Genomic DNA, 23,029 nt, shown 5'->3' with positions numbered 1-23,029 from the left:
TCGCCATCTTCTTTCCACCTTTATACTCACTTTTCTGTAACTTTTATTTCTGTGCCTTTGTGTTTTCCTTTGTTTTTCCCGACTTTTCTGGAGAGGGCTGGAGTTCACCGTCCGGCCACTACTCCATCACGTGACTCCTCCTCATACACGTACATTGATGTTTGCAGAAGGCATTAGGATAGAAACTGCATGTAGTAGATAAAGTGAGCCAGAAAAACAACTGCAACTGAAGCTCAAGGCAGTAAATATGAGGGATGGGATGTATATTGAGAGAAGACAAGCAAATGGGAGAGGATGAAAATGAGTTAAGAGAGAAAGAAACAGAGAGATCATTGTATTTATTGGGAGGAATCCAGAATTTAAAGGGCTACATTTAGTGAAAAGATTTGATAATCCCAACTAAGCCCACAGCCCCGTGCTCTCCCCACAACCCCACACTGATCCCACTGCCCTGCTCTCTGCCCATAGCCCCGTGTCGGTCCCCACACTGATCCCTACTTATAAATAAAAATTTTACAGGTACATTACAGTATCCTATATAGCTTTGCTAAGTAGATAATATGGTGTTTGCACAACATCCATATTGCATAACGCCCAGTTTCACAGAACGTATCGTGGCTGTTAAGCGGTGCATACCTGCAGATGTGTATTCTTTTGAGCAACAACGTTAGAGATCACTCTGATCATATGCACAATTGTAAGAAAAATGTATTACTGTAGAATGTTTATGGCAAAACTATATCTTCTGCTGAAGTTGGAGCTGAAGGGAATTGAAAAATTGACATTCTAAAATTAGAATTTATTGAGAAAGTATTTTGCTCCAATTTGTGTTCTTGCAAATGCTCTTCTGTTTTTCCAAATGTTAATGGATGACAGAATATTTAGAATTTTCAAGATGAAGATGCTTTGTTAAGTATTAACATACTGGAACAAAAACGATAGTGAAATTGAAGTGCAGACTAGCCTGAACCTAAGCAAACTTGGATGCCAGACTAGTATACCTCATTTTTCTCTGTTTCTTCCACAAAAAAAGCCTCGCCATTGTGTCCTAGTTTCATCTGCAGCTCGACTGGTTCTCCATTGATTTCAATATCAACCTGAGATAACATGAACAGAAAGTGTAGCTTTAATTCAGTATTTGTTGCTTCTATCAAAAGCCTCTTCTGGTAAAAGGCAAATCTGCAAATTGAAAATAAAGAAAAACTGCAGATGAATTTCTAAATTGCTGGAAATAGCACCTCTGGAAAGACAGAGGACTCTTGGTCAGAACGAGGAAAAAAAAGAACAAGTTTGTCTCACATTGCAAAGAGGATGGGAAAGGGAAGGAAAAAAACAAAGTTATTTATTTCTGGAACCAGATTACCTTCTCAACACTTTATCCGCATGATAAACTTTGACCTCACTATCACAGATATTCTCTTTATCCTTTCCATGCATAGACAAAAACTTTAAACCCACTTAAAAAGCATCAGGATAAACACCTAACCACAAAACCAAGAACCAAAAAGAATCTCAATCTGCCCACATGGACAAAAAACCTGCAAGAAACCACATCAAAAAAGATCATTTCCAGCTCCCTCTGCAAAAAGTTATTTAAATGTTAAAATATTAAAAAGTCAAAGCAGTGAGACTAATTTGAAAATGAACACCATAGCATCTTGCTAGAGTTGATGTTAATTATAGATTTTTATTTACTCTACATATAAAACACCCTTTAAAAGACTGGCGAAGAACTAGAAATCCGCAAAATGGACTCTAAATTATTACAATAATTGGAGATCATATAAAAGAACTTACCACCTTCTCTTTTGATCGCAATACACCAAGCTTGCCAAAACGAACATGAAAGGGTGAACAATGGAATGAGCCATCCGGCTGCCTCACCACTATAACATCAATACATCCTGTCAAGGTTGCTGGATTTAGTCCTTTGTAAAGTTCCTTCACCGTAACGAATACCTGCTCAGCCAACTGCCCCACATAATTCATGGTTTTGGACTGCAATAAAATTACAAATAAAGTAAGAATCTATGTGACAAAACTCAGTACACTCCATCTTTCTGTTTTAAAAAGTTAACGGGTCATTTTAAAAGTGGTTCAAATCTACACATTCAAAACCACCTCCTATGAAATGGTCAAAAATTCTTCCTTCAATATATGTGGCAGCGTTCCAATATGCTTCACTCATTTGCCCATTTAACAGACTTGCTAAGATTTACTGCGTACAAAGAATGTTAGAATTTCAACTGTCCCATTTGTCATATTTTCCTGCCTTTCAACAAATCCTGAATTGTCAAATTTGAAATCATGAAAACACCAAAATTCAAGCACAAGAGGTCACTGCAGCCCATCGTGCTTTTGTGTATAATAATAGCTCAACAAGCAACTGGCAACTTTAATCCCGTGTCCAGGTCAACTTTTCATGTTTATCGGATTCTAGCTTCTCTGACCACTTCCAACCATAATATTCTAAGAAAAAAAACATCTCTTTACACTTTTAACATCAATTACATATTTTACTCCTTTATTGATTCACCTGTGATAACAGTTCACTATTTAACTTTCTCAATGGCACAAAACAGCTCTTTTAAAAGTCTAAAACATTGCAGAAAATATTTGCTCTTTTTTTAGATAAACCCATGAAACAGCTTGTCTAAACTTGAAAATGAACCTCTAAACCTCAACTTTATTTTCTTACTTTTCAATTGAGTTATAAAAATATCTGCCATTCTCAATTCCTCCTGAATACAGCAACAGTGGAGAAATCCAAAACAACGATTGGTAATCTCTTTGTACTTTACCAGTCATATCAATTTTTAACCCTCATTTCCAATAAAGAAACTAAAAATCAAAACATCTCTCATGATTCATGATTATTACAGTAAAGAATCTGCTGGGAGGGGAATTCTGGTGCATTACATATAACACAGTCTTTGACTAATCTCAATATATTCTGTAATATCACCCAAAATAACAAGAGCAATTATTGGGTCAAAAACCTGTCAAACTTCACTACTTTGGAAACAAAGCTAAGAATACACAAGGTTCTAAATAAAAGGAGCAAAGCTCAGAAAATCAATTTAAAGGCAGACACGTAATCCGGAAACATCAACATCTTAAAATGACAAGACATTTTATACATGGCAAAAGCACCTCTTTGCTTCACAGAGCATTTGATCAGCCACAACTGAATTGTACTTGAACACCAAATTAAACATGGAGACCAAGAATATCCATTACTGATGATGTCCCTTATTCTGCTGACGGTAATCCTGTTAACATAATCACACAAGAGCAACAGATGCAATTCTGTGTAATTTTACAGCATGATTCAAAAGTAAATAGAAACATTTCCAGGTTAAAAAAAGAATAGTTTAGTCAGTTCAAAAGAAAGGGGAACAGACCAATGAATGAGAGACAGGGAGAGTTGGCACTTTCCAGGAAGTTAGAAACAATCTGAGATGAATGCTCAACACAGAGGCAGAAATTCAAGTGGCAGGAGAAGCAGACTGGTAGGGAAAAAGTTATTTCATAGAATTGTTTTTTATTCCCCATTTACTTTCCTAAATACATTGATGGACAATCAATTCCAACATTTCCCAACCTTGTACTATTTCAGTCATTTAATGGTCACATCTCAGTGTTTTAGACATCAGTTTCTTAGATTTTCAGATAAAGTCTAGGTCAATGACAAGCCAGTAAAGTCCTAATACAGGTACATCAACTTTTATCTGAAACCCTTGGGACCACACTATAAAGATTTTGAATTTTTTGGATAATAGAATCGTAACGGCAGTACATAAATTGCGCTGATTTTCAGATTTGCACAAAACGAAGAGCCACTCCAACTAAAATCAGGGGCATATCTAGGGTATGGCAGGCATGACACGTAGCCGGGGCGCCACTGGAAGGGGGTGACTTGAAAGGGTGGCAGCGGCTCCCCTCGTCCCCCTTCCCCACCCACCGGCTGAGCGCTGCCACTCCAGACATGAAAGGAACGCTCAGTACACTCGTCCTAGCATTCTCTCAATTATACAACGCCAAATAAAACATGGCGGCCACCAACACTAGTTCTTAGGAAACCTCATCACCGTTTATTTTGACACATTAATCACCCCTACCATAGGCACTATTTTGTATCGATATGACCCTGACTAGAAGTTTCTGGAGAGGGGAGATGTGACAGTGCTGGATGAAGTGGGGGGGGGGGGGGGGGGGGGTAGCAGCCATGCTGGGTGGGATGGGGGAAAATGAAATGAGATTAAAAACAGACCATAAAATTACTAGCACTAAGACACAGCGCTGGATGGTGGTAAGTCATGTCAGGTCATGTTTGGCGCCAAATGCGAGCTTTGGTGTGCAGACACACCCATAGAAAAAATATTTGGTTTTCAGAATTTTGGATAAAAGATTATGTATCGGTACAACCATACTGTGGTTCACTGGGGCTCCAGCTGCCAATTTCTGCAGTGAATCAAAGAGCAGAGTTTGTCATTTTCCAAGAGGGTAAAGTACTGGATGACTACCAGACATCAGTAAGTGATATCAACACCATTCAGCAGAAAAACTATACATTATTTTTGATGGCAACTGCACAAACCCTGCCAAAAGAGGATCCTGGCCCAAAAAGTTGATTATGCATTTCTCTCCAAGAAAGCTACATGGACTTGCTGTCCCTCTTGCTTCTCATTGTTTGCTCAATTATAAAACTGAAAAATAATTCTGCCTCTCATAAGATTTCTCTGATGTTTTTCTTCATTATTTTTCACCCTGGTATTTTAAAATTACGACTCACATTTCTCTCCCTTGTTTGCTTGTACAAGGCACTTTTTCATGGTCAGAAAATATACAAGGCAAAATTTAAAGAAAACACAGTCAAATCCAATTTACATCTTGTTGTGATCATGGATCTGAAAGTATTCAAATAAAAGAATGAAAGGGAATGGGAAGAGAAAACATTTTTTTTAAATAAAAATAAATTTTAAAACATTTTTGAATTTCAAATGACTATGAGCACAGATACAGAAAATTATCTCTGTAATTTAATAAGATTGTGAAATGCGTTTTACAGTGCACTGCTTCACTTAAAGCACCGTAAAGGAAACATAATGCAGCACAAATCCAAACTGAAAATGCTGGGAGATACTCAGCAGGTCAAGCAACATTGGCGGAGAGAGAAAGAGTTAACATTTTAGATCTCTTCACTGATGCTGCCCGACATGCCAAATACTTCCAGTATTTAATTTTAAGCAAGCTTTTCAAGAGACATGATCCACCTCAACAGTGGATTATTAGAAGAAAAACATTCCATGGGGTAGAATTTTTTTTAAATATATTATTGATTTTTTTTTTTTTTTTTTTTACAGACTCAAAGTAATTTCAATAATCAATACTATCTTTTACAACATTCATGGAGCGTACAGAGTCTGTGTTTTGTTCCCCCCCCCCGACCTTGCCCCCCAAATACATAGCCATACCAATTATAGATTATACAAATAAAAGTAAATAAATGTGGGGTTTAGAGCCCCCACCGAAGACCTAAATAAGGAACAGCCTAATTAACTAAATAACCCAAGAAACAAAAAAAACCTAAAACACAAAATTAAAATAAAACAAACTAAAAAAGGGCTAAAAAGAAAACATGTTCCATTTCCTTAACTTCTCTACTACGACAGGTTTCTATAATATCCATATTTCACAGGGAGGGTGAGCTAGTCAATCTTCATGCCCATGTATTTCAGATATGGTTGCCACACTTTAATGAATGTGTCATGTTTCCCCCTTAGATTGTAAGTGATTTTTTTTAAAGGAAATGCAAATCTGCATTTCCATATTCCATTGTGTGGTATTTAATTGGGAACTGGACTTCCACATAACCGTTATACACTTCCTGGCTACTGCCAAGGCGACCTTCACAAAGTGAAATTGATATTTGGACAGTCTAAAACTCACATTTCCAATATCCCTTAAAAGGTACAACTCCGGATCTTGTGGAAAATCCACTTGCGTAATTTTTTTTCAAAATGTCCCCTAGTTCTTCCCAGAAGGGTCCCACCTTTATACATAGCCAGGTGGAATGGGCAGAGATTTCAATCTTCACACCACACCTAAAGCACGTTTCTGAAATTTCAGGCTTTGATTTATGTAATAAAAATAATACCCTGCCTAGATCTAGTAATGCGGAGATTATAATTTGGCAAGGGAATGTGCATAAATTTATTTCTTGAATGTATAACATCTTCCAAAGTGAGGGCCTGAAGCCAGGCTTACACAGATCAAGGGAGAGATGGGAGTTGGATTTAGACACAACAATCAATGAAGTGTAGTGGCAAGACCTGTGCCTGGATGGTGTGACTGGGGTACCTTACACCACAAAAATTCCATGGGGTAGAATTTGGAGGAAACAATGAACCTGGCATGGTTTTGCTGCAAAGGCCTTGTTTTCAATTATAGAAGACAACAAGAAAGGGCTTATAATGTATTTTTTTCTATTAACTTCTCAATCAAACTGGGCCAATTAACATCACATGTGCCTGTGCTCTTACCACTGTTGAAGATTAATTCGAAATAGAGTTTGACCTCTCATCAGCAAAAATCTGAATACAAATATATTTATTCACACAAGAGTTCAGCTGGGCCATGAGATGTGGCCCACTTCACTCTGAAATTAGGGCACAGAAAATGCAATAAAAATGAACGAGGACCACTAAACTATGTTACTTTCATGAGTTGAATGCAACTCGTAAATTATTTGAGAACAAATCGTGGCACAACATGGCAGAGAGATATCCAAGGTCATTACTAAATGTGGCTGTCATCAGCACCCTCAACATATGAAGTTGCTTCAGTATTGATTGCAATAGAGATTATTCTCTTGATCATTCTCTCAGAAAGGTTGTCCTTGTATCAACATCATCCTTGATTCCACTGAACAGGCATTCTTCAGCATTTCCAAAGGTGGTTCAGAAGCCAGATGCTATTTGTAAATGTGAATTTGATGTACAAGAAATAAGTTTTTCAAAAAAACTGACTCATTCCAGGACAACATTGTTGCCATGGAAGTCATCTCAGAAACCAAGCAATTACCCAACTCATCATAACAGAGATACAAAAGAGGAGCTTCTGAATCAACCAAGAACTGCTCACAGTAAAATCCAATAGAGAACAAAGTGTGGCAGCAATGACTATTGATTGCAAGTCTGTCAGAGCATTATCAGAACCTGCAGAGGTATACAGAAAGGTAAACAGGATTTAGTTGTGGCATTTGCCTTTATTTTACCCACAGAGAATATCTATTTACATACCTGAAACAAAGAGGGGCTGTTCAGTCTATCTAGCCTGATAGCCAAGTGTGTCAAATCTTCATGTGGGAATTGCTCTCTGCCAAGAATGCCAAACCAGCATCCCATAACAAGGAATGTCTCTTGGTTAATGGATACCCCCTATGCTTGCCTTTAAGTAGTTTTAACTGACCACAGGCATTGGGAAGATCAACATCATTTTGCCATGCCACTACTAAGCAGCACTGATAACCTCTAACACAAAATCTTGACAGTCACATATTAAAGCTTCACAATCACAATGTATCTGACACCACTGTGAAATCAACACATTCTACTGCTGCATCTTTGCTAAGCAGGAGAATGGAAACCAATATGCTGGGTAGATTGGCCACATCACTTTCATAGATTTTGTCCACATTCTTGAGGAAATCCAGCATAGTGAACTGGCCAATGGCTCACAACCTGCTGACCATCCATTTCCCTACAAATTTAAGCAAGATAAGACGACAGACATAACCACTGAAAGTCAGAACATCTAGAGGTCAACTGTTCAAGAAGCCAAAACCAAAAATGCTGTAACTTCTCAGCCTGGTGCCTTCATCTGTGAGGCAGAGACTTGACTGGTATGTGGTGCTTTTGAAAAATCCTAAACAATGTTCAACATGAAGTGGCCACAAGGAAATATAGCTGCCATGGATAAAGGAAGTGTATCTGTTCATCCAATGTTACGTGAATGGACTTCATGAAATTTTATCCAGTCTTACTGGAATTAAAATTCTGAGAAATGCATTCTACCCACTTCAGGGATTTAGTCCAACATGCCATTTCAATAACAGTCTTTACATGTAGTCAATTCAATAATAAACGAAAAAATGATAATTCTCTGGATAATTCATCCTTTCACTGTTCAGACAATAGATTCTAAATTCACAAATTCATTCTGAACTTTAAATTTTTCCTTAAAGTCATTTTGCACAGTACACTAGTAGAGCTCCAACATTACATCAAAAAAAAATCTTTGAAACACAACATTTACAGGAATAAGGAAAGGCTTGCAATTTCAGTTCTTCAAACAACACGTCAAATAGAACTTTAATCATTACTGGATTACTCACTAAGGCAGAAATAATTACAATTTCAAACTCAGAAGCTCAGAGAGCTACTGATATAAATTATTTACATGAATTTTGCACATCCTTCAATCTAAAATCCAATCTCTCGGGAATTTTTAAGTGCACAGATGAAAAACAATGACAAAGTGTTAAAATGTCTCTTTGCCCACTGCTACCTTACACAAAAACCATTCATTTCAAGTCACCTTCAAAGGTTACAACACCAAAGTTCCTTTTGCTTAGGTCATGAATTTGATCCTGATCTAATTGAACATAAAGGATACGCATTAATTAAATACTAATCTAATGATTCCTGCTGAAGGTACTCACTGGAGCAACACAGATTCAGGTAACGTGATAAAATCCCCACCAGACAGCTTCCCACTAAAGATTACACATGAAGACCAGCCAGAGAACAGAAAGTGGCTGTAATTAAGAACATTGTACTCTAGTAAAGACATACCCACAAAGTGCTAACAAATTTTTGAAAAGATTAGAGGAAGAGCAAATTGCAGTCAGGTTAGAGGAGTCATTCTCAACCTTATTTTGGCTGTGGCCCCCTTTGGACCCTGCTCAAAGTTAATGGGCCCCCATCGCGGTGAAGCTGTCAAGTTCAGTTGGTTTCTTCCATAATTCTCTACCAACTGTATGAAAAAGCATTTTAAAAATTTTATGATTTCAGTATGTGCCCCCCCCCCCGAAATGTGCTGTGGCCCTCCGCTGGACCATTCAGCCCCTGTTGATAATAACTGGTTTTGCAAATTAGATTTCAGTGGGAAAGTTGTTGATCAGGATTCTGAGGGATCAGATTTATTTGCATTTGAAAAGGCAAGGAATGATTAAGGATTAGTAAGCATGACTGTGTGTAGGAAATCATGTCTCACAAGTCTGAGTATTGTTCAGAGGCATCCAAGAGGATTGACAACAGCAAGTCAGTTGACATTGTCTACCTACACTTTAACAAGGCCTCTATTAAGGTCCCACATTGCACACTGGTCCAGAAGTTTACAAAACAAGGGATCCAGGGTGAGCTGACCAGGTGGGTACAAAATTAGCTTGGTGGTTGAAGTCAGAGGGTGGCCTTGGAGATTAAAGGCACCACATTTCACTCCATCGAAAACATCCACAAGAGGTGGTGTCTTAAGAAAGCAGCCTCTATCCTCAAGGATCCCCCACCACCCAGGCCAGTCCTCTTCACTCTGCTACCATTGGGGGAAAAGGTACAGGAGTCTAAAAATGTGCACTCAGTGGCACAAAGACGGCTTCTTTCCCGCTGCCATCAGATTCCTGAATGATCAATGAACCATAGATACTATCTTTCATGCACTATTTTTATATATTTTTTAAGGTTTATATGAATGTCTACACAATGATGCTGTTGCAAAACAATGAATTTCATGACTTGTCCATGACAATACATTCTGATTCTGAATTACACCCACTTCTCACGCTTCCTCTGGAAGCTCATTCCACATACCGACCGATCAATCACTGTTTGGAAAAAGTTGCACTTCAGATGCTTTTTAAATCTGCCCCTCTCGCCTTAAATTGATGCCTCTATAAGATCATCCATTATCTTTGTGCTCAAAAGAAAACTGTCCCAGCTGATCCAGTGTCACCTTATGACTCATCCTTTCCTAACCCAATAACATCTTTGTGAATTGTCACTCTTTGAATTCATCATCTGTGTTATCCAGAGTGTTTTCTGATATGTTAGCATTGTTTAAAAACAAATATTGTGTTTTCAATAGGCTTTCGATTTCAATTAATTGAGAGTTACTCCAGCTGCGTCCTCACACACACACACACACACACGAGATCAGATGGAATGGCAGACCGGAGAGTGAATCTATCATGTCTGTCACTGCACCGCATTCTTCCGAGGAAATGAAGTTATGTTGCACTCGGGTGGGAAAGTGTAACTGCAGTCTATCACATATGAAACAGCAGTTCTGGGGAAACAGCAGGAGTGCTTTCTCATGCTATGTCTCTGAAATTTAACGGAACAATTCACAAAGCAATAATTCTAACTGCATCAAAACAACCTTTCAGGTATTTTAAAGCAAAATCTGAATTCTGTCTTATTTTAGTTAGCACAAATTCTCTAATTTTTCAAAATACTTTGTGTGAAAAGCCACTACGTCCAAAATCTAAATTCACTAATGATTATGTGCAAGCTTAAAATATCTAAGGAGAAGATTCCATGCCTGTGTTCATTAACACATGGCAATGTAAACAGAGGAGAATCAAGGCTTTACTGCCTTTTCTAATACAGGAGCACTTTGTATTGGAAAGGAGGCTGGAGCAGGTGGGGTGGGGGGAGATGTGTTTGAACATATGGTTAATAATAGCTAAAAAGCCAAAATGGTAGGAAAAGACAAAGACAAAGGAGAATAGTTCCCCTTCAAGATTCCTTTTGTTCTCATGTTAATGTTACAGAAAATGCATTATTGTATTATACAAAATTTTCTTTCGCTTGCCAAAAGACAGTCACCATAACCTGACACCCCTTACAGTAAGAGCCAGAGAAGCAAAAGAGAGTCCCTTCACTGACACAAAGCCACCAGCACTCCTGCAGCCTCTGCAGTTCCACAGGCCCTACTCAATTAATTGGCAACCAGAACTCCAGATTCAAACTTCCAATTAGATCAGAAAGCCATATTTTCAGTTCCCTGAGCTGGTCCACTGCTCCCCAAAAGACTGCAGCCCCTCATGGGGGACTGGCCAGCACAGGCACCGCCATCTTGGACAAGACCCCACAGTTGCAGGATTTTAATTACAAACACCGTCGACTCCTTTAATAGCCATTTAAAACCTGTAGAGCCATCGCCATTAAGACCAGGCAGATGAACCCTGCGAAGCAGCACTGCATCTCCACTCCCTGCTCTTCTGGGTCCACACCAGCAATAGCGCTGGTCACAACTGTTCCGACAACATGGCTATACTGAGAAACAGTTAAGATTGCACTTCTCTTCTTTCCATGAAAAACTAGAAGGGATGTCGGAAGTAAGAAGTGTGATTGCTCGATTAGTTACAAAGGCAGGGACAATAGAGTGGTTGGCCAGATCAAGAAGCATACCTGAGAAAGCGCTAAGGAAGTAGATTTTCAATAAGGAACAAGAATAATAATGAAAGCATCTTGCTGGTATGCAAAGATTTCACAAGGGAATGTTATAGGGCAGAAACCATTTTGGAGATTGCACACCTGAAGAAGGGCTTAGGGCACAGATGTCTGCTGCCTTTTGCCGAGTTTCTCCAGCAATTTGTGCACTACATTGGACTCCAGCATCTGCTGTTTACGACCAATTTTGGAGATGTAGTCATCTACATGAAAGCGTCACTAAGGAAGCAGTCAGAGAATCCACTGGTCCAAAGCAGAGACAGAAAGGAGGATAATCCTGAGATGAGATCAAAAGACAAGAAATTGATGAAGGCTTTAAGACCAGCAGGGATGGAGTAAGTGAGCTGTGTGCACAGTGGTCAGGCGTGAACTCATGATAAAGGCCATGTCATTTTTAAAATGATGGCAAAGTTATCAGCTGAGTTCATTTAGTGCCCCAATGCAAAGATGTGCTGTGATCTTCTGCTAAGAAGGATGGAAGCAAAAGAACTGTGCATGAGAGATTAGGGGAAGTTAAAAAATTTGATTCCCAAGTAACAAGTTGGTTGCCAGAGCTTGCTGGAATTACTGCTTCACAGCCAGTATTACAAAGGATCAGTAAAGGAAGACTATATGGGTTCCTTCAAGAGATAGTAACCTCAGGAAAACAGAGGAAAGCAAATTGCATAGATTTTAGCTTGGATTTTGCAAGGCAATGAGACAGAAACAATTTTGGAGATGCAATTAATTGAGTCATACTGAGAATGCAAAGGAGGATTCAGTAGAGATTGATTCTGGTCCAAAGAGTGGCAGCACTTGGGCTAGAGGAAGGAAAATGAAGAACACTACAAATGCATAATGAAGTCAGATAAAAATTTGCTTTACTTCATTATTTCATTTAAAATTGGTTTTTATCCTTGTCAAAGTACAACAGGAATAATGATTAATTACAATGGTTGCCATTCATTTTGGCCAAAAGAATCGCTGTTTGGATTACTCAAAAAAATAGCAACATATCTATCACAGTAAAAAACCCCCCTGGGGATTAGAAGATGCCGGGTAAGTGTGTTTTCTGGTTGCTTGAGATGCACTCTTATAATGCCTAACTAAAACTGGCATTAAAAACAAACAGTTTAACAGACATAAGACAAACTTCACTTGGATGAATATATAAACCTTACCTTATTTTCAGTCACATTCTTTGAAAAACATTCAACTGTCGCTGTATCTGTGCATTCCCCCCCCAACACCCCCCTCCATAGAGCCACACAAAAGATGAACAATAACATTATAGGTAATTAATCCCATTCCCCCACCCCGCCCCCCCCCCCCGCACTAAGTTTACAGACAAAGCCTCTGACCATGGTGACACTTCCAAAGCAAGAATTAGGAGAAACTTTAGAGAGTCATTCCAATGGCAAGCGGCATCAACCAGCTCTTCATTCTGAGGAACACCGTTGCTGTTTCACACAACTTTATTTAAACAGCTGCTGCGAGCAAAGGCACTCCGCAAGCTGAATTATTTTCTCCCTATCTTCACCAAAGGTTTGTGTTACTTCAGAGAACATTTACTTTTACCATTTTAAACTTACGTATTTTTTAATCTATTATTTTATTCTTCATTATTTTAATTTTTTTTATCTTCAAATTTTTTTGCCGTTGCCTGAGGCTGTCAGTTGCTTGAATTCCGGATACAAGGGGTTTTACTGTATTATGTTACTTCCCAAACAAATAAAGTTGAAAAATACCAAATGTAGAACCCTTGTTCAAAAAGGTAGGACAAAAGAACCAGGAAATTACTTTTTGCTTAACACCAGTCATCGCAAAATGCAAGCTGCTAATAAAGATATTATTGCATGGCACTTAGAAAAATTCAAGATTACCTGACAGCATCAGACAGGACATGCATCTCCTCTTTTCGCCGCTACTTTCCGGAAGAAGGAACAGAAGCCTGAAGACCAGCACCTTGAGGTTCAAACAGAGTTTTTCCAACTGCTATATGACTCTTGAACCTTCCCATAAACTACTCGAGCACAACAAATGGCCTGTCTGCACTAACACACCACCTTTTTTGGCTTGCATTATAGAAACTGTGAATATTCATTATCTATTTTTTGTATTCGTAATCTCTTCCCATAAGGTAATTTAATATACATTTTTGCAGTTATTTCCCCCACATTGTGGCTGCAAGCTTGCAAAAGTTTTGGTGCTCATTTCCATTGTACAATGCATACGGTAATAATACCATCACCAAATTATACAGTTGGGGAAAAAATGAAATTGTGTTTGACTAATTTATCAGGGTTCATTGAAGAAGAAATAGGTGCTACAGATTTTTTTAAAAACCCGATGAATGCAGATACCAGGAGATACAAGAGGAGTGCTTTAAATCTGCTAGCAAAATGAAATAATTGGCATAAATAGGTCTTTTGCTGGGTGGCATCATACTCAGGATCGATGGTATCATTGCTAAATTTGCCACTGTAAAGAGAGATAGGAAAACAAGTTGTGAAAAGAACACAAGGAAGCTACAATGGAATATAAATAGTGATGGGCAAATAGCCTGCAAATCAAGTTTATGTGAGAAAATGTCTTTTTTGACTGAAAAATAAATTAAAACAGTATGCTATTTAAATGGCAGGACCCTGTGGACTTCTAAAATACAGAAGGATATCTGACTATCCAAGTATATAATTCTAGGTGACAATAAATCATTGAGCAAATTAACAGAATCTTACCATTTGTATTCATTTCCCCCAGCAATAAAAGTGGAGAGATTACGTTTCTGATACGTGGACTACTGGTGAGACAGGATATGGAGTGCTTTATAAGGTACTGATTTCCTTTTAAGGAAGGACAGAAATACACTGGAAGCAATTCTGAGAAACATTAAACTGACACCTTCAATAAACAGACTTTCTGACAAGGGTTGGACTCTTACAGCTTTAATCCACTGGAATTTTTAAAGAGTGAGAGGGCTGTTGAAAAGATCCTGTGAACTCTTGACATAGAAATAGAGAGAAAAAAAATGCAGTCATTGAGGCCATTCAATACGATCGTGACTTTCCCAACATGGGAAACATTCTTCCTCCATCTAACCTGTCTAATCCTGTCAGAATTTTCTATGCATCAATGGAATTAACTCTTATTCTTCTGAACTGCAATGAGTGTAACACTCACCTATTCTGTCTTTCTTCATAAGTCAGTACTGCCATTCCAGAAATCAGACTGGCAAACTTCTGCTGCACCTCAACAACGTCTTTCCTCAAATTAGAATACCAAAACTCCACACAATATTTAAGATATGGCATCACCAGGTCCCAGAAGAGCTGCAGTAAGACCTCCTGCCGCTTGCCATTGGGATGACTCTCTAAAGTTTCTCCTTATTCTTGCTTTGGAAGTGTCACCATGGTCAGAGGCTTTGTCTGTAAACTTAGGGGGGGGGGAAATGGGATTAATTACCTATAATGTTATTGTTCATCTTTTGTGGGCTCTATGGAGGGGGGTGTTGGGGGGGAATGCACAGATACAGCGACAGTTAAATGTTTTCAAAGTGGAAATGGAAATATTTCCTCTTGCAGGAAAATTTAGAACTGGGAATCACCATGTATTAAAAAGAAAAGAAAAAAAAAAATAAAAAAAAAATAAAGGATTGTCCATAGAAAACTCCAGCACAGAAACAGGCCATTCAGCCCACGGCACACTATTTTGTACCTGTTACCATCGACCTGCACTTGAACCATAGCTCTCCACACCCCTCCTATCCACATTTCTATCCTAATTTCTCTAAATTGTTGAAATCGAACCCGCATCCACCACTTCGACTGGCAGCTCCATCACACCCTCACAATACTGAAGTGAAGTTTCACTTCATGGTATCTTTAAACATTTCACCTTTCAACCTTAATCCATGTCCTCTCGTTTTGTCTCACCCAACCTTAGTGGAAAAAGCAGGCATCAATTTACCCCATCTCCCTCTCAATTTTGTGCACTGGATCTCCTTCAAACGTCCCCTCACTCTCTAATGCTGCAGGGAATAAACCCCTGACCGACTCAACCTTTCCCCATGCCTCAGTTCCTGAAGTCCCTGCAACATCCTTGTAAATATTTTCCATCATCTTTCCATCTTGTTGATATCTTTCCTGCAGGTAAGTGGCAAAAAGCTATCTCCCAGGTGAAGATTCTGGATGAAAATGGTAACAACTAGGGGCATCCGACAGCTGTGGCAGGGCCTAAATGCCATAACCTTTTATAATACCAAATCCAGTAAAGTAGCAGACAGCAAAGCTTCGCTCCCAGAGGCACTCAATGTCTGATACACCCGATTTGACAACAGTAACAAAGAAGAGCCACTCCTCCGCACACCCATGTCTCCTAATAATCCCATTCTGTCTGTAACTGAGGATGACGTTAGGAGAGTGAATCCGAGGAAAGCATCTCACCCGGATGGAGTACCTGGCCGAGTGTTAAAGATCTGTGCTAACCAATTTACCAAGGTTTTCACGCATACCTTCAGTATCTCAATGCAGCTGGGTGTGGTACCCACCTGTTTCAAACAGGCGTCAATCATATCTGTGGCCAAATAAGAGTGCAGTAACCTGCCTTAATGACTATCAACCAGTAGCACTTACGCCAGCAGCGATGAGGCATATCAGCTCCTGTCTGAACATTGACATGGATCAATTCCAGTTAACCTATGATAGAAACAGATCTACAGCATATGCCATCTCACTGGCTCCACACAAAGCCCTGGAACACCTGGACAGCAAAGATGCATACATCAGCATGCTCTTTATCGACTATAATTCGGCATTTAACACCATCATCCCCTCAAAACTGAACAGAAAACTCCAAGATCTGGGAGTTAACACTCCTCTGTATAATTGGATCATTGATTTCCTCACCTCCATACCACAATCAGTGAAGATTGGTAAGAACTTCCCGTCCACAATCTTCATCAGTACCAGAGCACCACAGGGCTGTGTTCTTATCCCCCTACTCTACTCACTTTACACCTACAACTTATAGCTTGGTACGACAATAACACCATCTACAAATTTGCCGATGATACCACAGTAGTGGGTTGTATAAAGGAAGGGGTTGAGTCAGCAGACAGGAAGGAGATTGAAAACTTGGCTGAATGATGCACCAACAACAGCCTTGCACTCAATGTCACCAAAACTAAGGAGCTGATTGTTGACTTGAGGAAAGGAAAGCCAGAGGTGGACAATCCAGTGATCATTGGGAGACAAGAGATGGAGAGGGTGAGCAAATTTACGTTCTTGGGAATCACCATCTTGGAGGATTTTTCATGGACCCAACACACTAATGGCATCGTGAGGAAAGCACATCAGCGCCTCTACTTCCTCAGGAGTTTGTGGAGGCTTGGTATAACACCAGAAACCATGGTAAATTGCTGCAGAGGTGTGGTGGAAAGTGTGCTAACCGGCTGCATCACAGTCTGGTATGGGAACACCAATACCCATGAGCATAAAGCCCTCCAAAAGGTAGTGGTCACAGCCCAAGTCATCACAGGTAAAACCCTCCTTACTATTGAGTACATCGACAGGGAACGCTTACATCGGTGAGCAGCAGCAATCATCAAAGACCCTCACCATCTAGCACATGCTCTGTTCTTGCTGCTGTCATCAGGAAAGAGGTCTAGGTGCCACAGACTTACACCACCAGGTTCAAGAACAGCTGCTGCTATCCTTCCACCATCAGACTCCTCAATGACAAACTCAGTGTCTCCTTTAAGGACTCTTACTTCTGTACTTCATTGTTTTTCTTTTATTCTCTGTTTACATTTGTTATCGGTTTACAGTTCTTTTGTTTACATGTTTATGCTATGTACAGTGTTTTTTTTTGCACTACCAATTAGTGGTAATTCTGCTGTGCCCCTATAGGAAAAATGAATCTCAGGGATGTAAGTGATGTCACATATGTACTCTGACAATAAATCTAAATCTGAAATTTCAAACTGAATACACTCCAAATTTGGCCTCACCCATATCTTCAATAGAACATCCCAACACCTATTTGATTTATGAAGGCCAGTGTTCCAAAACCTCTCCTTACGACCCTGCTCCATCTGTAACAGCAAGTTCAAGGAAATATCTGCAGTCCCAGATTCAACTGTTCTACCGCACTCCCTACCATTTGCTGTGAAAGTCCTCCCAAAGTGCAGCACCTTGCATTTGTTTGCACCAAATTCCATGAAATTTTCCCTGACTCACACTACCACCCCTCCCTCTCTAACACATCTATAAATCAATACAATCCCAGAACATTGAGCTGCCAGTCCTGCCCCTCCTGCAGCCAAATCTCTCCAACATCCATAAAATCATTATTCCATGCTGAGCCATACTCTAAGCTCATCCACCATTCCTACACTGCTCATTGCATTAAAATAGATGCAACTCAGCACATTATTTCCCCCATGTTCAACCTCCCTATTTCTGTCTTTGCATGCTTAACAACATTTTTTTCCAGAAGCACTCCACAATCTGCTTTGGCACTCTGGTTACCATTCCCCTGCAACTTGAGCTTAAACCCCCGGAGCACTTCAGAAAGATGAGAATTTCCACCCCAGAGGTTGGTGATTGTTTGGAAGTTCCTTTTTCAGAAGGCGATGCAAGAAGAATCTTTGAATAATTTGAGACAAATTCTTCATAAACCAGGAGGGGAAGGGATATTGTGAATCAGCATGAACTGACTGAGGTTATCATCAGCTGTAGTCTAACTGAATGAAGAGCAAGCTTAACGCAGGCAACTCCCATTCCTAATTTGTCGATTCATAAAGGACACAAAACTGCCACTCTGAAAATAAATCAGTGCAAGATTTTGTCTTTTTTTTTTCATAAGGCAGCATCTAACAAATCAATAAACACCTTTGTGAATTAATACCATATGTAACTTCAAATATGACAATTAAAAGTTTAAATGCTTTCGTGAGTTTTCCACTTCTCATTTGAATCAGATGCATAAAATTAAACTTAAAATACATATATCATCATACTGAAAAAAAGATTCAGTGCCATTGTACTAACCAAGCATATCACTAATGTCAAAACTTTAACCATAACTCTAATCACCCAGTACCAACCCCATTCCCCTTCTGCTGTCCAATTCTCACCCTCCCACACACGATGCTCCTCCATTCTTCCCCTCCCGACACATTTTCATTCCCTCCAATCCTCTCACCCACCCTGCTCATTTCCAATCCCTTGTCCATTTTCCCTTGTCCTTTCCATTTCCTTCCTTCCTGCTCCCCTTCCTTTCCTCCCCCTCCCATCACACACTCTCCAGGAGTCCCCCATTTTGTATGCACACACTTACTGGCCACCCCTTGTACTTTCCTACTCCAATGGCCCGTCGTCCTTCCCCATCCTGACTGCATGTCCTAGCCTGCTACCCCTTCTGGCCCACTGCCTTCCACCAGCTTATCTTCTCTCATCATTGGTGATGACAAATGGTTAATGCACAGCCAATGGGCTGAAGGATCCCCTTCAATCGCTGTCATTTGACAATTTCTCCTTCCCTTTCCCACTCACATTTCTTGTCCCTTCATTCTCACCTCATACTACATATCCACCATCTCACCACCCACCCATGCTGTGCACCACACTGATGTGCCACATCACCTGCTGATGACCAAATGCAAACATTCTGACCCAATATCCACATGCTCCAAACTGACCCTTCACTCATCTCCAACTTCACCATTCTCACCTAACCTAATTCTCCCATGCTCTCCTGCTGACTAACCCAACTCTCCCCGATTCCCCCATATTCTAAATCCCTAATTTCCATCCCCCACTCTCATTCCCCAATTCCCCCCGCACTCTCATTCCGATTCCCCACGCACTCTCATTCCCCGATTCCCCTCTGCATTCTCACCCCTCACCCCCATCCCACTGTCGCTCCGACTCCCCTTCACCCATCATTCTGATTCCCCCACATTCCATACCCAGTTTCCCCTACCTTTATTCCCTGTTGCCCCACACCCATCCCTTCCATTCCTCTACACCCCCTCCCCTGCCATTCCCCCTCCCCCTCCCCTGACATTCCCCTCCCCCCTCCCCTGACATTCCCCTCCCCCACCATTCCCCCTCAACCGCCTCTCCTAACATTCCCTTCCACCCCCACCATCCCCCCCTGCCATTCCCCCACCATCCCCCCCTGCCATCCCCCACCCTCTCCCCTGCCATCCCCCACCCTCTCCCCTGCCATCCCCCACCCTCTCCCCTGCCATCCCCCACCCTCTCCCCTGCCATCCCCCACCCTCTCCCCTGCCATCCCCCACCCTCTCCCCTGCCATCCCCCACCCTCTCCCCTGCCATCCCCCACCCTCTCCCCTGCCATCCCCCACCCTCTCCCCTGCCATCCCCCACCCTCTCCCCTGCCATCCCCCACCCTCTCCCCTGCCATCCCCCACCCTCTCCCCTGCCATCCCCCACCCTCTCCCCTGCCATCCCCCACCCTCTCCCCTGCCATCCCCCACCCTCTCCCCTGCCATCCCCCACCCTCTCCCCTGCCATCCCCCACCCTCTCCCCTGCCATCCCCCACCCTCTCCCCTGCCATCCCCCACCCTCTCCCCTGCCATCCCCCACCCTCTCCCCTGCCATCCCCCACCCTCTCCCCTGCCATCCCCCACCCTCTCCCCTGCCATCCCCCACCCTCTCCCCTGCCATTCCCCACCCCTCGTCCCCCCACCCCTCCCCTCGTCCCCCCACCCCTCCCCTCGTCCCCCCACCCCTCCCCTCGTCCCCCCACCCCTCCCCTCGTCCCCCCACACCTCCCCACCACCTTCTCCGAGACGGGACACCTGTGGAGCGGACTGCCGGCGATGCCCACGGGCTCCCCGAGGGCAGGAAGGGCCCGGCTCCCAGGCCCCATGTTGCTGCCCTTCTGTCGGCGGACACTCCGGGGAAAAAACGCCAAGTTGCTTCAGGAGCCGCCCTTACCGCGAAGCGAACGACACCTCGGCGAGAGGCGCCTCAACCCCGCCCGGCAGCCGAGGCCGGTCACCCGCCACCGCGGCCCTGAACCAAACGGCGCCTGGCTCCACAACATCCGCCAGCGCGGCTCCCCGGAGTCGTTGCGCATGCGTGGCGCGCATGCGTATTGACCGCTTCACGCTGCCTGTCCTTTGCTCGCTCGCCTGTCTCGGATGTAGTGAGGCCCAGTCGATGAAACAGTGTGGTTGACTGAGTAAAGGGCCCTTCATCAAGGTCGAAATCAAAGACAGGACAGAATTATTGAATGCACACTGAAATTCTCTCGCATCCCCTTTTGCTTTACACAACTTTACTATGGTTAAAAGATTCTGATCACCTTCCCTGTCTGTGCCTGGTGGAATTTGATGCATTGCTCTGAGCTGTTCCAGAGGAAATAAACCCAGCCCAAATTTTCCAAACTCCTCCAATACATAATGCGTGCAACACAGTCACATCCTTCCTGCAACGTGGTGACCACAACTGCGCTTGATGAGGGGCTCAAGCCCGAAACGTTGATGATCCTTGCTCAATAAAGTACCCTGTCTCACCTGCTGAGTTTCTGGAGCGTGGTGTTTTTACTTCATTCACAGTGTCTGCAGTCTTTCGTGCTTTACTTCCATAGTACTTCAAATGGCGTTTAGCTTTGTTTTGTAAAGTTGCCAAAGAGCCTCCCAACTTTTATTTCCTATGCCCCACCCTATAATGGGAAGCACGCCAAGTCCCTCTTCACCAACCCAGTCACCACCCAGGTTCAGGGAACCATGGACTTGAATCCAAAGGTCCCTCTATTTGTCAACCATCCTTTTTTTTAAAAAAAAACATACATCTTCTGTCCCTATATGACCTTTCACTTGTTGAGGTTAGATCTCACCTGCTAATGTACCTCTCAACTTTCCATCTGACCAATATTTTGCTGCAGCCCATGGTCTTTTGTTCCCAGAGAGGAAGTTTCTTGACTGTGAGTTTATCACATTTCCTATCTGAATATGTCCAGTTAATAGGGGTTCAGCACCACATGATGTTTCTATATCAAGCTGTGTGTGTACAGATGTATTTCTGGACTCCTTTGAAAACAAAAGAGATAACTTTAAGAAAACAAGAACTTGAAACAAGAGGCAACATTTTTCTTCATCTGAATACATATAATTAAGCAGCATGTATTTAATTTGTGACATCTTGTCAGAAAATAACAAGACTGAGATAGAATTAAGGTGATTTTTAACATAAGACAGTTTATTCAGGCAAGGGTTGCTAGTATGTCCTATCAATTGTTGGAATCTGTACAGTGCTAAATCCCAAGGTTTACAGAAACTGTGACTAATGCTTTGCTGTTGTGTTTTCAGATTATTTCTAGGTCTTAAATGGAATCACCCCCTTGACAATCCCACAAGCATAGTTTTGCTTGAAAGATGAAACACATGATAGATTTGTCTTCCTTTAACTGATTCGTTTTGAGCTCACGTGTGAGTTTGAAACAAATTCATCAATTAAAAGATAACCTCATGGCAGGGGCATAGCCAGGTTCTAATATTAGGGGGAGCGAGCACATAAAAAAGGTGCCATGGCTACTGTTCCCTCAAAGTTGTGCACGCGACACACATTCTGCAACCAGCACAAAAACAGGAAGTTAACGTGCACTCAAAAGGTCACCGTAAATATTCGTGTATAATGCGAAAAATTTTGTACCGAAATTTGAGCTCAAAGTAGGGGGGGGGGGGGTCACATTATACACGAGGTTATTATTTTAACAATTTTTTTCTGCCAGGTTTAACGATAAGTAAGATTATCAGCAGCTGCCTACATTGACACCAGCGCGACTCGGACGGGCGAAGGGGGGGAGAGACAGCAGCACGACTTCGGCGGGCGAGGGGGAGAGAGATGCCAGCGTGACCCAGGTGAGCGAGGGGGAGAGATGGCAGTGCGACTCGGGCGGGGAGAGACACCAGCGCGAATCGGGCGGCCGGGGGTGGGAGAGAAACGCCAGTACAAATCAGGTGGGTGAGGGGAGGGGGGTTGTATTATACACGGGGGTAAAATTTTTCCCCTCAAAAATGGGGTGGGGGGGGTCCGCATTATGCACAAATATTTATGGTAGTTACCTAAAATAATGTAGTTTAAAGTACAGGCATAGATTAAAATCTTAACTAAATACTTTACTTGGTCGAATGCGATCATACTTGTATTATATTAAAACATGTCAGTACAGTTTTATTAGTCATGAGAGATAGGCTGTGCCAAAGTGATCTTGACACAGATTCACGTTTATGTTTGCACAAGTATTCAATGTGCACATAGTTTTGTCACAGGAAAAAAAAATTGCACAAGTAGTTTTCTTTAAAAGATGGTGAGTTTCTCCAGCTCTTTTGTGTACTGCACTATAGACCCCAGCAGATGTGTGTTTTCTTGTTTCCTTGGAGTTTGCGATGGCTCCTTTGCGAACAGGTTAGATGAGTGGCCGAGGGGTAGGAGAAATGAAGCATGTGACCAACTATGCCCATGGACTGAACTGGAGAAAATAAAGCATTTACTGGAAA

At 41.7% G+C, this 23,029-nt stretch overlaps 1 protein-coding gene across 6 annotated transcripts in view; it reads right to left on the bottom strand.

Annotated features, from left to right (window-relative positions):
- Positions 1-21,065, bottom strand: part of LOC138735744 (phosphatidate phosphatase LPIN2-like) — a 64,285-nt gene extending 43,220 nt beyond the window's left edge. For 2 of the 6 annotated variants that reach the window (XR_011339925.1, XM_069884096.1), the window contains exons 1-3: positions 20,463-20,597; positions 1,798-1,998; positions 1,002-1,097 (exon numbers count right to left, since the gene is read on the bottom strand). Coding sequence is in view for 5 of the 6 variants with exons in the window: in XM_069884096.1 (XP_069740197.1) it covers positions 1,002-1,097; positions 1,798-1,989 (288 nt within the window). In the remaining variant the exon portion in view is untranslated. Of the gene's footprint in view, positions 1-1,001; positions 1,098-1,797; positions 1,999-20,323; positions 20,394-20,462; positions 20,598-21,043 lie in introns of those variants that run through there. The other 4 variants (XM_069884097.1, XM_069884100.1, XM_069884098.1 and 1 more) reach the window with 4 other exon arrangements.
- Positions 21,066-23,029: the final 1,964 nt, after the last annotated feature.

This window comes from Narcine bancroftii, chromosome 6 (genome assembly GCF_036971445.1).
Source record: "Narcine bancroftii isolate sNarBan1 chromosome 6, sNarBan1.hap1, whole genome shotgun sequence".
Lineage (NCBI taxonomy): Eukaryota > Metazoa > Chordata > Chondrichthyes > Torpediniformes > Narcinidae > Narcine > Narcine bancroftii.
The sequence above is the reverse complement of the archived record's forward strand: the minus strand, read 5'-3'. Positions and strand labels throughout refer to the sequence as shown.